The sequence below is a fragment of the Odocoileus virginianus genome, chromosome 24 (genome assembly GCF_023699985.2).
Source record: "Odocoileus virginianus isolate 20LAN1187 ecotype Illinois chromosome 24, Ovbor_1.2, whole genome shotgun sequence".
NCBI lineage: Eukaryota > Metazoa > Chordata > Mammalia > Artiodactyla > Cervidae > Odocoileus > Odocoileus virginianus.
In genome coordinates, this window is record NC_069697.1 from 8,906,208 (window position 1) to 8,918,725 (window position 12,518).

The 12,518-nt window shown below is 37.5% G+C and overlaps 1 protein-coding gene across 1 annotated transcript in view; it reads left to right on the forward strand.

Annotated features, from left to right (window-relative positions):
• The window catches only part of OTOGL (otogelin like), a 168,672-nt gene that overhangs the window by 44,822 nt on the left and 111,332 nt on the right, over positions 1–12,518 (forward strand). The window contains exons 18-21 of the mRNA XM_070454260.1: positions 3,108–3,232; positions 6,402–6,611; positions 9,733–9,898; positions 10,667–10,741. Of these exons, the coding sequence (XP_070310361.1) occupies positions 3,108–3,232; positions 6,402–6,611; positions 9,733–9,898; positions 10,667–10,741 (576 nt within the window). The remainder of the gene's footprint in view (positions 1–3,107; positions 3,233–6,401; positions 6,612–9,732; positions 9,899–10,666; positions 10,742–12,518) is intronic.

Consider the following 12,518-nt stretch of genomic DNA (forward strand, 5'->3'; position numbering starts at 1 on the left):
ACACACATACACAAACGCATAAATCCTGAGGTAATTTCAAAAAGTTAAGTGCTGACCTGTGTGGTCATGGCTAGTAGCACAGGAGAATTTTAAGTAGGCACGTGTGGATTGGGTAGGCAGGGAACATTTCCTGAAGGAGCCATTTTCCAAATGCCATTTTTAAAAAAGCACTTCTGTATATTCTTCCTGCTTTGGGAATTTCCCTTCCTAATGTTTCTCCTTAACTCCTATTTATTTTTCAAACCAACTCAATCATTATTTGCTTCAAAAAGTGAGTTTATATCCCACCAAAGTTAATTTTGACTCTGTTATCTATGAACATCTGTCATTGATTTGTCTGATTTCTACTTAAAACTGCAAGAGCTTTGAGAATAAAGACCACATCCTTAATAAATTCTTTATTCTTAACTAGCATAGAACCTTATATGCCTTAGACAGTTGAGTTGAATAGAGATAGGACCTTTGATACAGTACCAAGAATAAAAATTGGATCAGCAAAGAGAAAGAGCTTTAACATATTTTTTAAATTTCAAAAGAGAGCTTCTTTTATCTTTTCTCATGTGTAATTTATTTACTTTTAGGTCATTTAGGTTTTTGTTTCATTGATAGGTAGGTCAGAATATTGATATCTTTATCACATTTGTGAAACAGAAATGTATTAAGTGCCTTGGTTAAGATGTACAGAGGCAGCATTAAGCTTTCTTTCTCCTCTTGTTTGTCAGAATGGGTTAGTAGTCAATGTTTAACAGATGGTAGATTTGTCTGCCTCTTTCTAAGGCACCATGTATAAACATTCAGGCTTGATAACAGTGATGGATAATATTTCAGAGATAATTTTCAAACATTGTTTAGTTTTCCAGCATACGCAGTTAAAATTCCTTGCATCACAAAAGTTAATGTGAATCTGCAAACATAATGGAATGTAAAATATTAATTGCTTGAAAGTTTATTTTGTATGCCTTATTTTAGTAAGTTAACCACCGTGAACTGAAAGACTATTTTGTAAAATGAGATGCCATAAATAAATGGGTCTACATTTTAGCTCCTGTTTTTTGGTATTTATTATTTTAAGTGAATTAAGTGAAATAAGAGAGCCAAGCTCTGAGTCAGTTCCTCCTGGGACCCCTGAGTACAGCCGTCACCTTGACCAGTTATTTTATTGTGCTTTGTAGGGTGGAGAGGAGTGGAGAGGCAAAGAAGGAGAAGACCTAGTTCAGGTTATGCCATTTCTGTGAGTCTTTGTGTTCTCGTTGGAACAAAATGAGATTTTGGATTGGGTGTTTGTTATCATTCTATATAGTTTAGAATAGTTTCATTTTGAGGGAAAAGAAAAATAAGGAAAGTGAAGTAGCTCAGTCGTGTCCGACTCTGCGACCCCATGGACTATAGCCTACGAGCTTCCTTCATCCATGGGATTTTCCAGGCAAGAGTACTGGAGTGGGTTGCCACTTCCTTTTCCAGAGGATCTTCCCCACCCAGGGATTGAACCCTTGTCTCCTGAATTGCAAGCAGATGCTTTTGCCATCTGAGTCATGAGGGAAACTAAAAAGAAGGAAAGGATGGATATAAGGAATGGGGATTGGGGAGTGGCTTGTGTGGCTCCCTTTTCTTCTCCTGTCTCAGTCATTGTGGTGAGAAGCTCCATATAGCTTCGTAATGGTGATTGAAATGAATGGTAAGCAAAGTAGTTATGCTTACTAAGAAACTAAAAGGGCCAAGATAAACGCTGGTCTGCTATTTGGCCATGCTGTAGCAATTAATGCAGTTATGGCTTGCATTGGAGAAGGCAATGGCACCCCACTCCGGTACTCTTGCCTGGAAAATCCCATGGACGGAGGAGCTTGGTAGGCTGCAGACCACGGGGTAGCTAAGAGTCAGAAACGACTGAGCGACTTCCCTTTCACTTTTCACTTTCATGCATTGGAGAAGGAAATGGCAACCCACTCCATTATTCTTGCCTGGAGAATCCCAGGGACGGGGGAGCCTGGTGGGCTGCCCTCTATGGGGTTGCACAGACTCAGACACTAGTGAAGCGACTTGGCAGCAACAGCATGGCTTGCATTAATAAAGTTTTGCTTGGTCAGATCTTCCTACAGGAAACCTAGTCCAATCTGATTCTTTAAGTGGTTCTGACAGTATTTGACACAGTTCCAGTAGGGATTATCTCCCAGTATCTATCGTCTGAAGAGTTAATAAATCTTGATGACTGCTGGAGGGGGCGTTTTAGTGTCAGACTCTTAAACATTGTTGTGGTTTATAAGCCTGAAGGGTAGATATTTCTATTCCATTTTGGTTTGTTGATTAAACTTGGATGAAGAGTGCCTTTTATACCACTTCTCCTCAATTTTCATTTGGTTTGTTTGCCCAACTTCACAATGGAACCTCCGTATTTCAGGCCTCATAATGAAGTGTCCCAGAAGCATAGACTATGTATTGTTTAGGACATTTGTCTTTACCTTGGAAAGAATCACGTGAGCTCCCTACCTCCACCTCACTAAACACACTGATGTTTTGGTTGTTTGCATTTTCATTAAATTGGTGTGAATTACATTTGAATCTCCACTCTTCAACACTGAGTGTCACCAGCTGAGTGAACATTAATATTTCTCTAAATTTCTGCTTTTCCTTCTCTCTAAAGTGGGGATAGAGGTGTTTTCTTCACAAGACTTATTGAAAGTGAAAGTGAAGTCGTGTCCGACTCTTTGTGACCCCATGAACTGTAGCCCACCAGGCTCCTCCATCCATGGGATTCTCCAGTCAAGAATACTGGAGTGGGTTGCCATTTCCTTCTCCAGGGGATCTTCCCGACCCAGGGATCGAACCCAGGTCTCCCAGATTGTGGGCAGACGCTTTAACCTCCGAGCCACCAGGGAAGCCCAAAGCTTATTGAAGTGATTATTAAATAAAATTATATATATCCAAGATTTGACATGTTGTAAAGTCTTAATAACAGGAAGCTAAAGCCATGTATATTTAAAAATGTAATAAAACATTTCAAACTCTAAGATATTTCTTGTAGATTAAAAAGTAGTATTCTTTTTTCAATATTTGAAGACTCTGAAGGAAGGAAATAAATGGGAGAGACTAAGAGAATATTTGCTTTCTAGTTCTCCATCAGGCATGATAGAAGGTACCCCACAACTTCATGCAAATGCATGGAGAGTTTCTTCTACTTGTTTTGCACCTGTTCATGTTCCTATGGTGGACCCCTGCAACATTAATCAACAAAACAGTAAGTCTTTCTGCATGTCAACCTAGGAAAAAGTTCTCTTTATTACTATAATTTTGTAAAATTAGCAATTTTAAATTCTCATTTTCTTCATTATGATAAATCAATGCCATTCCTTATGTATATTTGTTTAATACATATGCCTCTTTATGTAATCTAGGTTACTTTAAAAAAAGAACTCCAGAAAATGACTATTTCATTTATTATTTTGCATTCATAAATTTCCTTGTTTTAGGTGCTCAGAAATCCCTCAGTTGTTCTCAAATGTGAGCTAGCATTTTGTGTATTTCAGATTCTTTAAATGCTAAAGAAAAATCTCTGGAGTATTATAATGCTCATATAATCTTGGGATGTTCAGTTTTGGTTCCATAGCGTGACCGTGCGTGTGAATTCTTCTGTTTATTACTGACACATGATGAGTTCCTACTCACAGAACATATTATTGCTTCATAAGCAGGAAGCCAGTGATCCAGAAAAGCTTTGTGCCATCAGGTGTGCAATAATTTGAGACGCTCACACTCCAGTTTCAGTTTACAGTGAATAGTGCAACTCACATGCCAATAATTTGGGGCTGTACTTTTTTTTTTTTTTTTTTTTACTAAAGCAACAGCAGACCATGGGAAAGGCTAGTTTACTATTCAATAAAACAAGGCACTATTTTTGGTAAAATCACTTTGTGAAAAAAGTTGATGTGCATGCTTAAATAGACATTTTTATAATTTAAATTGTTCCTTTAATTATTTTGGCTAGTTTACTGTTATTTTGTGGTGGTTGTTTGGAGGGATTCTGTATATTGTTCTGTGGTCCTTATTATTAACTTGTGATTTTAGTGTCCTGGCAAGAACACAATTTTGTGTGTGTGTGTGGTGGTGGGGGGTGGCGGTGCTCAGTCATGTCCGACTCTTGGCGATCCCATGGACTGTAGCCTGCAAAGCCCTCAGTCCATGGAATTTTTCCAGGCAAGAATACTGGAGTGGTTTGCCATTTCCTACTCTAGGAATTTTCTTTTAGTACTGGATTTTTATCTAGGTCAACTTCTAAACTTAAGAAGTTTGTTAATATCTTGGGTCATTTTTCCTGACTGTAGTAAAAGGAATAGACTCGAGTCTTTTGCTTCCTATGATTTAATGATTTTAACCTCATTTCCATTTAACAACACTTTCCTTCCCATTCTCTCCTCAACGTTTTACTAATAGATTTAGTCCTTCTCATTTCATTTTTCCTGCTCAGTTTGTTTCTAAATTTTTCAGTTCCTTCCTTGATATTTTGATAATTTTATTTTTAATGTTCTTATTAGGATGTATCTTTTATTTATTTATTAAGCTTATCTTTTATTCCATTACTATGTTGCATTGCATTGGTTATTTTTAAATACTAAACTAAACTTCTTTCATAGGATAAACCTTATTTGGTGATGATGAATTAGCATCACCATTAGCATTTTTATGTATTACTAGATTGCTATTATTTTGTTGAAGATATTTTACTTATATTATATTTATTTACATTTTTTTTTTTTAGTGTCTGTGAGATTTGTGGTATCAGGGTTATGCTAGTCTAAAATCAAGTGGCCAGCATATTTGATTGAAATTTTGATTGAATTTACCAATGAGTCTATCTAGACTTCAAGTTTTCTTCGTTAAATTATTTTTGATCTCTTGAAAAAAAAAAAACAGCATGTAAAAGTTGGAGTAGAGTCCAGTTGATAAATTCAGTTTTTCTCTGGTTGTTTCTTTAATGATATCCTTTATTACCTGCTATTTTGCTACATATATATATATTTATCACTTTTGTCCTTATATCATTTGTCTTCTATGACTTATATATTTTCTTCATGCTTGCCTTGAACGTTTTTTTAAATTTCAAATAAGTAAATTAAAAAACATCCCCAAAGAAAGTAAAGTAAACAGACAAAAGTTAATTCTAATGTGGATTCTGAAGGATATTTTTAAACAAGGATTTTCTGAGTCACCCTTTCACTTAATGTCAGTAGGAATATTTTTGATCTACAAATCCTTAGAGCATATAATACAACTAACTCTTTGCTTGGAGATCCTGGTAATTGGAAATGTGCATGCCAGTAGTATAGTCTAAATCATTTATTTTCACATATTATGTGCTTAACAATACAAAAATGTAATACTCAAGTAATTACTCATAATTAGCATGTGTTTCCAATAATATATTTAAAATACTTCACAAAATACGTTCAGCATAATCCCTTAATAATGAAAAAATTCTAAACTCTAGCAGCTCATCTTGTCTCTCAAATACAATGACAGCTCCAAGACTGATTAATTTTTCTTCCATGAGGTAATCAATGCAATCAAGGTCAATTACACCAAGAAATCACACTAGGCTTTTTTCAGAAAGATGAAATCTAGATTGTTTTGTCAAACTTGGTTACTCCCACTGAGAATTATATCTGATCAGTCTTTCTCAAGGGAAAAAATCAACAAATTCAAAATCTGATTACACAGATCCCCTCAAATGACTTGATAGTGATACCTCAGAGCCTTTAGCATATGCTCCATTATCAACTTCTATTAATTATTCATTTATTCACAGATTCATTTATCAAACAGTATTGAGCTCCTAATATTTACCAGACATTGCTCACTGTGCCTTGTGTGGATATCGCATTCAATGATGATGTGGCATCTACCTCATTACCATTTAACTCAGAGACTCCATTGGGCTGAGATGCTTCCCAGTCCTTCCTGGATAATGTATCCTGGGGAGTTGCTGTAACATCCTCAATCTGGCACTACTTTGATTTTGTATGGTTGTCTGGAGATAAACCTAATACTCATCAATTATTTATAGCAAAATTGGGGTGATTTCCCAAGATGATCCACAGGCAATGGGGTAATTGAGGCAACTTCTATCAGTTAACCTTTCTGTTACTCAAGTTATTCAGGTATGACACAATACCTTTTTTTGCTAAAAGAATATTAAATATGGAGTAAGTGCTGTTACCAATATTATTGAAAGCAAACCCCTCCCCCCAAAAAAGGTATAAGCTGAAGATACTGACACTTACTGAATGTGCAGTACAGTGTACTTCTAGGAAAGCAAGATGCCTTGGCTAGTGCTGGAATTTGATACTTAGGGGTATTTGATACTAGCTAGACTAGTAAATGAAATGCTAATGGAGTTCTTTGTCTGTTAGTTGGATATGCAGCACACTGTGATGTTATCCACCAGGAGCTCTTTACTCCTTGCCACATCTACATTAGCCCTGGGCTATACTATCAGCTGTGCCGCCACGATGCGTGCAAGTGTGGAAGCGCCTGTCTGTGCAATGCTCTTGCCCACTATGCCTACCTCTGTGGCCAACGTGGCATTCCCATCGATTTCAGAGCTCAGATTTCATTCTGTGGTGAGTATGATGGCAGTGGCACTGAATAAGATGATCAAATAGCACTTCAGAGATTTTTGCATTTGTAATTGCTGCTATTTTTCAATAAAAAGTAAACATTTGCTTAAGTTATTTGAAATACTAATATAATGTGTCAACATGAAGAAAACGGGGGATTACTTTATTTCTTAAATTTGGAGCTTTGTTAGATAAGACAATAGCTTTTGACTATTTTTACCATAAGCAAAATTAGTGTAGCTATCCTGGCATCTCCTGTATTATGAGCAGATTTCTTCTCATCTAGAAGTTGGCAAATTAAACCCTTGGGCTTCCTGTATTTTGTAAATAAATTTTACTGTCCATATGTTTGCATATTTAGCTACAAGGGCAGAGCTGGGTAGTTGTAACAGAGACTGTATGGCCTGGAAAGTTGAAACTATTCACCATTTCAGTTCAGTTCAGTTGCTCAGTTGTGTCCAACTCTTTGTGACCCCATGGACTGTAGAATGCCAGGCTTCCCTGTCCATCACCAACTCCCAGAGCTTGCTCAAACTCATGTCTTTCGAGTTGGTGATGGCCATCCACCATCTCATCCTCTGTCGTCCGCTTCTCCTCCTGTCTTCAATCTTTCCCAGGATCAGGATCTTTTCAAATGAGTCAGTTCTTGGCATCACGTGGCCAAAGTATTGGAGCTTCAACTTATCCTCAGAACTTCTAATGAATATTCAGGACTATTTCCTTTCAGATTAACTGACTTGATCTCCTTGCAGTCCAAGGGACTCTCAAGAGTCTTCTCCAACACCACAGTTCAAAAGCATCAATTCTTTGGTGCTCAGCTTTCTTTATAGTCCAACTCTTACATCCATACATGACTATTGGAAAAACCAAGGCTTTGACTAGATAGACCTTTGTTGACAAAGTAATGTCTCTGCTTTTTAATATGCTATCTAGGTTTGTCATAACTTTTCTTCCAAGGAGCAAGCGTCTTTTAAGTTCATGACTGCAGTCACCATCTGCAGTGATTTTGGAGCCCCCCAAAATAAAGTCTGTCACTGTTTCCATTGTTTCCCCATCTATTTTTCATGAAGTGATGGGATTGGATGCCTTTATCTTCATTTTTTGAATGTTGAGTTTTAAGCCAACTTTTTCCTCTTTCACTTTCATTAAGAGGCTCTTTTGTGCTTCACTTTCTGCCATAAGGGTGGTGTCATCTGCATATCTGAGGTTATTGATATTTCTCCCAGCAATCTTGATTCCAGCTTGTGCTTCATCCAGCCCAGCATTTCGCATGATGCACTCTGCATAGAAGTTAAATAAGCAGGGTGGCAATATACAACCTTGACATACACCTTTCACTATTTGGAACCAGTCTGTTATTCCATATCCGGTTCTAACTGTTGCTTCTTGACCTGCATACATATTTCTCAGGAGGCAGGTAAGGTGATCTGGTATTCCCATCTCTTTCAGAATTTTCCAGTTTGTTTTGATCAACGTAGTCAAAGGCTTTGGTGTAGTCAATAAAGCAGAAATAGATGTTTTTCTGGAAATCTCTTGCTTTTTCAATGATCCAACAGATATTGGCAATTTGATCTCTGGTCCCTCTGCCTTTTCTAAATCCAGCTTGAACATCTGGAAGTTCACAGTTCATGTACTGTTGAAGCCTGACTTGGAGAATTTTGAGCATTACTTTACTAGTGTGTGAGATGAGTGCAACTGTGTGGTAGTTTGAACATTCTTTGGCATTGCCTTTCTTTGGGACTGGAATGAAAACTGACCTTTTCCAGTCCTGTGGCCACTGAGGAGTTTTCCAAATTTGCTGGCATATTGAGTGCAGCACTTTCACAGCATCATCTTTTAGGATTTGAAATAGCTCAACTGGAATTCCATCACCTCCACTAGCTTTGTTTGTAGTGATGCTTCCTAAGGCCCACTTGACTTTGCATTCCAGGATGTCTCACTCTAGGTTGGTGATCACACCATCGTGATGATCTGGGTCATGAAGAACTTTTTGTATAGTTCTTCTGTGTATTCCTGCCACCTCTTTTTAATCTCTTCTGCTTCTGTTAGGTTCATACCATTTCTGTCCTTTATTGTGCCCATCTTTGCATGAAATGTTCCCTTGGTATCTCTAATTTTCTTGAAGAGATCTCTAGTCTTACCCATTCTGTTGTTTTCCTCTATTTCTTTGCATTGATCACTGAGGAAGGCTTTCTTATCTTTCCTTGCCATTCTTTGGAACCATTTAGCTTGTTCCAAAAAATGTTTGCTGACCTCTGCTATAGGCTATCTTTTCAACTGAGTTAGGTGATTTTTTTGGACATATTAGTTAAGAGCCTACCAGTTCCTTGCCTTGAAAAGGACCAACTTTCATTTTTCATTTCCTTAAAGAGTTAAATATAAGGTCGAAAATCACTGTGACCCACTCTCGCTTTCTCTACTTAAAGTTCTGTATTTTTTTTTTTTTGCCTCTGTCATCCTAAGAAGTTACCTTCCACTCCCCCCTCTTTTTTTTTTCCTCACAAGATCAGTTGTATGATTAACATTATTTCAGTTATTTTACCCAGCATTTCTGAGATGTCTGTGAAAGTGTGTTTTTAGAATATTTTAGTTTGCCTACTGTAATCAATTCAGTTTTTTCTAAAAAGAAATTGGAAGGATTTAGCAAAGGATATAAACATGATTTAAAAGGCAAAAAACAGGATCTGTGAGCATAGATCAATAAAATCAAGTTTCGTGTTGCTTGTAGATGACAAAGTTTACTTAGGATTAAATAGTGTCATAAAGAAGATGGTGCTAACAAAGCAGCAAACAAGTTTAAAATGTGAGGACAGTAGCTTTATGTAGACAGATAAAATACCTTAAATATACTAAGAAAATCGTAGCACAGGCTGTTAAAGAATGTTATGAAATGGCACAGTTAAACATAGTTCACATAGAAATTGTATTCTTCTTTGGTTAAACTTCTGTTGAGGCAAAGAATTGTTTATTTATTTATGTCATAGCAGTCAGTGATGTTCTTGGTTTCTTGACATGGAAGGTCTTCTTTTTTGATGATTTGTGTCTATCATAGACTTATCACCCAGCATACAATGCTTCTGGGTGCTGTGGAGATCTTTCTCAACCGATGCTTCTCCGTCCTCAGGGGTGGTGTGTCAGAAAGGCATGATGTACCATCACTGCGCCTCCTTCTGTCGCCGCTCCTGCCTCTCCCTCTCTTTCCCGGAGCAGTGCAACGATGACTGTGCTGAAGGCTGCAACTGTCCTGAAGGCAAATACTATGAAGACACGCTTAGCTTTTGTGTGCCCATGTACGTCCCAGAAATGTGTTGACAGCATCCAGTTTTTAATCTCTCGTCTCCCTTACAGGATAAATGGGCTGTCATGCCTGCTTCTTTTCTTCCTGTTTTTTTTTTTTTTTTTAAATCTAATCGACTCAGAACCATAAATTTTTTCTACTATTAAATGTCACTTTTTCCATAAAATAAGTGTCATATATGCAAGGATCTGCTTGTGAGTTGCATGAATATTTCTTAATATCCTTACTCTTATTTATTTGTTAACCCTGTATGTGCTCACAAATTGCTACAGAAAGAGCTAAGGAATCTGATGTGTAATCCCAAAATTCATTCCTACGTGGTTTTCCTGTATCAATAATAATAGCAAGGTTTATGCTTCACTGTCATGTGGCAAATTGTAGTAGCAGGATTGTAATGTCTCTCAGCATTCAGAAATTTCTCAAATCTCACATGACATAAAGACTTTGTTGTCTACGTAGGGTTACATGATATATTGGTTGTGTTTCTCTGAAGTGCCTCCAGGGACATTTTTGTGACAAAGACAACATAGTCTTTGTGTGACTAAAACAATACAGCGTATGAGTTTTGGGAAACAAAATCTAAAGCTGCACAAGATTTCACATTTGTTTAACAGAATTGCATGGAATTTTGTGCAGTAATGTCATTGCTAGACTGTACCTTTAAAGTACCAATACTGCATGTGGTCTGCGTGAATTTCAGTGTTGTTTTTTCTTAAATATATGCTATTTTGTTAATTTAACCTTTTTTTCCCCCTTACAGATTTCACTGCCGGTGTCATTACAGAGGCAGTATTTACCAACCTGGAGAGCTCATCCCAACACCCTCAGGCTTATGGTAGATTTCAGTAATGGTGATTGTTCTCGACAAATAACATGGAGTGATAGAACTTCTTAACCAAATCCATAAATTAAAATATGACATCCGTAATCTGAAAAATACAGAACCTTAATGTATAAACTGTTAAACCATATATATTACATTTATATATATTTAACTCAAATATATACATATATACATTAAACCACACACACACACACACACACATATTTCATTTCAGCATGGAATGCCTAAGTCTTGTGCTCATAACTGCAGAAAAGAGCTATGAGTTAAAGTGTCAAACAGTGAAATGGAATGCCTTTGATCAGTTCTCAATAGTTAAGGGTGAGATGGCTCTCACCTTAGTTCTCAAATAATAGTTAAGGGTGAGATGAATGGTCAAACGCTGTAAGTGACTGAGGCATTTTGGTTTTGTGGCTTATCCTCTGGCTCAGAAAATGCAGTTTCAAATTGGAATTCACCATGTCACACTCTGGAGTCAGAATGCTGCATCCCAAAGGACAGCCATTCTAGTGAGAAAATGCTTGTTCATAAGAAAACACTCCTTCGAGTTGTAACCTGTTAAAAATGCAGACGTGTCCATGCAGCCGTCCTCATAGATCTATATCCAACTCCTAACGCCCTTTTAGTTGCAACATAGGAGCCCACAGATAATAACAGACATAAGTGGATAGTAATAATAACCATTGCAATAATCGTATCTGTCCTTTACTGTGCACTTTCTATAGTCCTGGTATCATTCTGGGAGTTTTACATCTATTAAAACAGCCATCACTCTAACCCTAAGAGGCAGGTACGGTTGCTCCAGCCCCCGTGTACACGTGAGGAAATGAGGTACGGACAGTTAAGCACCTTGGTAACAAAGCCAGGATTCATTCTCGGACAGCCTGGCTCTGCAGTGCTTGCTCTGTCTGTTTTGCTTTGCAGCTTATTTTGTATCCATGACAGAATATTGTTTACGCACAATTTGTATTTTCTGTTATGTGCATCTCCCTTCCTTTCCCTCAATTGAGATGCAAAGGCAACCAGCTCTTGGCTCTATCTACAGTAGGTTGCACTATTAGCCATAGTTTCCCAAGCCATAAATCTGGGAGCCGTCTTTGACTCTTTCCTCCTCTTCAACACCCCTACCCAGTATACTCCCAATGACTTTAGATTTTATTTCCTCCATACAGTTGAAATCCATTTCCTCCTTTCTATCACCTCTGTCTTAGCAATATCGCTCAGCATCTCTTCTCTGGACGTTTCTACATGATCTTCTTGTCTTTAGTTTTGTCTCCTTCCATTCTACCAAGATCTTATATTGCTCTTAAACTTAACATAATTGAATTTAAGTAAACTTGGCAAAAACAAAGGAACCTTCCCACCTCAGTGAGAAAAAAATTCCATTTGTCTCATTGTCTCATTTGCCATTCCTCTTAAAAAGCCCGCGTCCCAGAATCAGTGTGATATGAAAGCCCTGGTTCTGTGACCTGAGATCCCTGTGTCCCGGTTCCTCTCTGCCATTCGCAGTGTGAGTCATATTTCTGAGGGTCATCCTAGTGTTAGACGAAGAAGCATATTTTTTGTATGACACGGCCCTTCTCTGTTAGTCAGCTTCTTCATCTGGGCTCAAATATAGAAAGCATGATCTAGTCCAGAGCTGGAGGCAAAACTGTTTATGTTGGGCTTATTGAGAATTAGTGTAAAAATCTTTCTTTATCATGATAACTCCTTAAGGGATTTTCAAGATTCATATTGCCTGAATTTGGTTTTTGCTTTATGCCCTGACTTT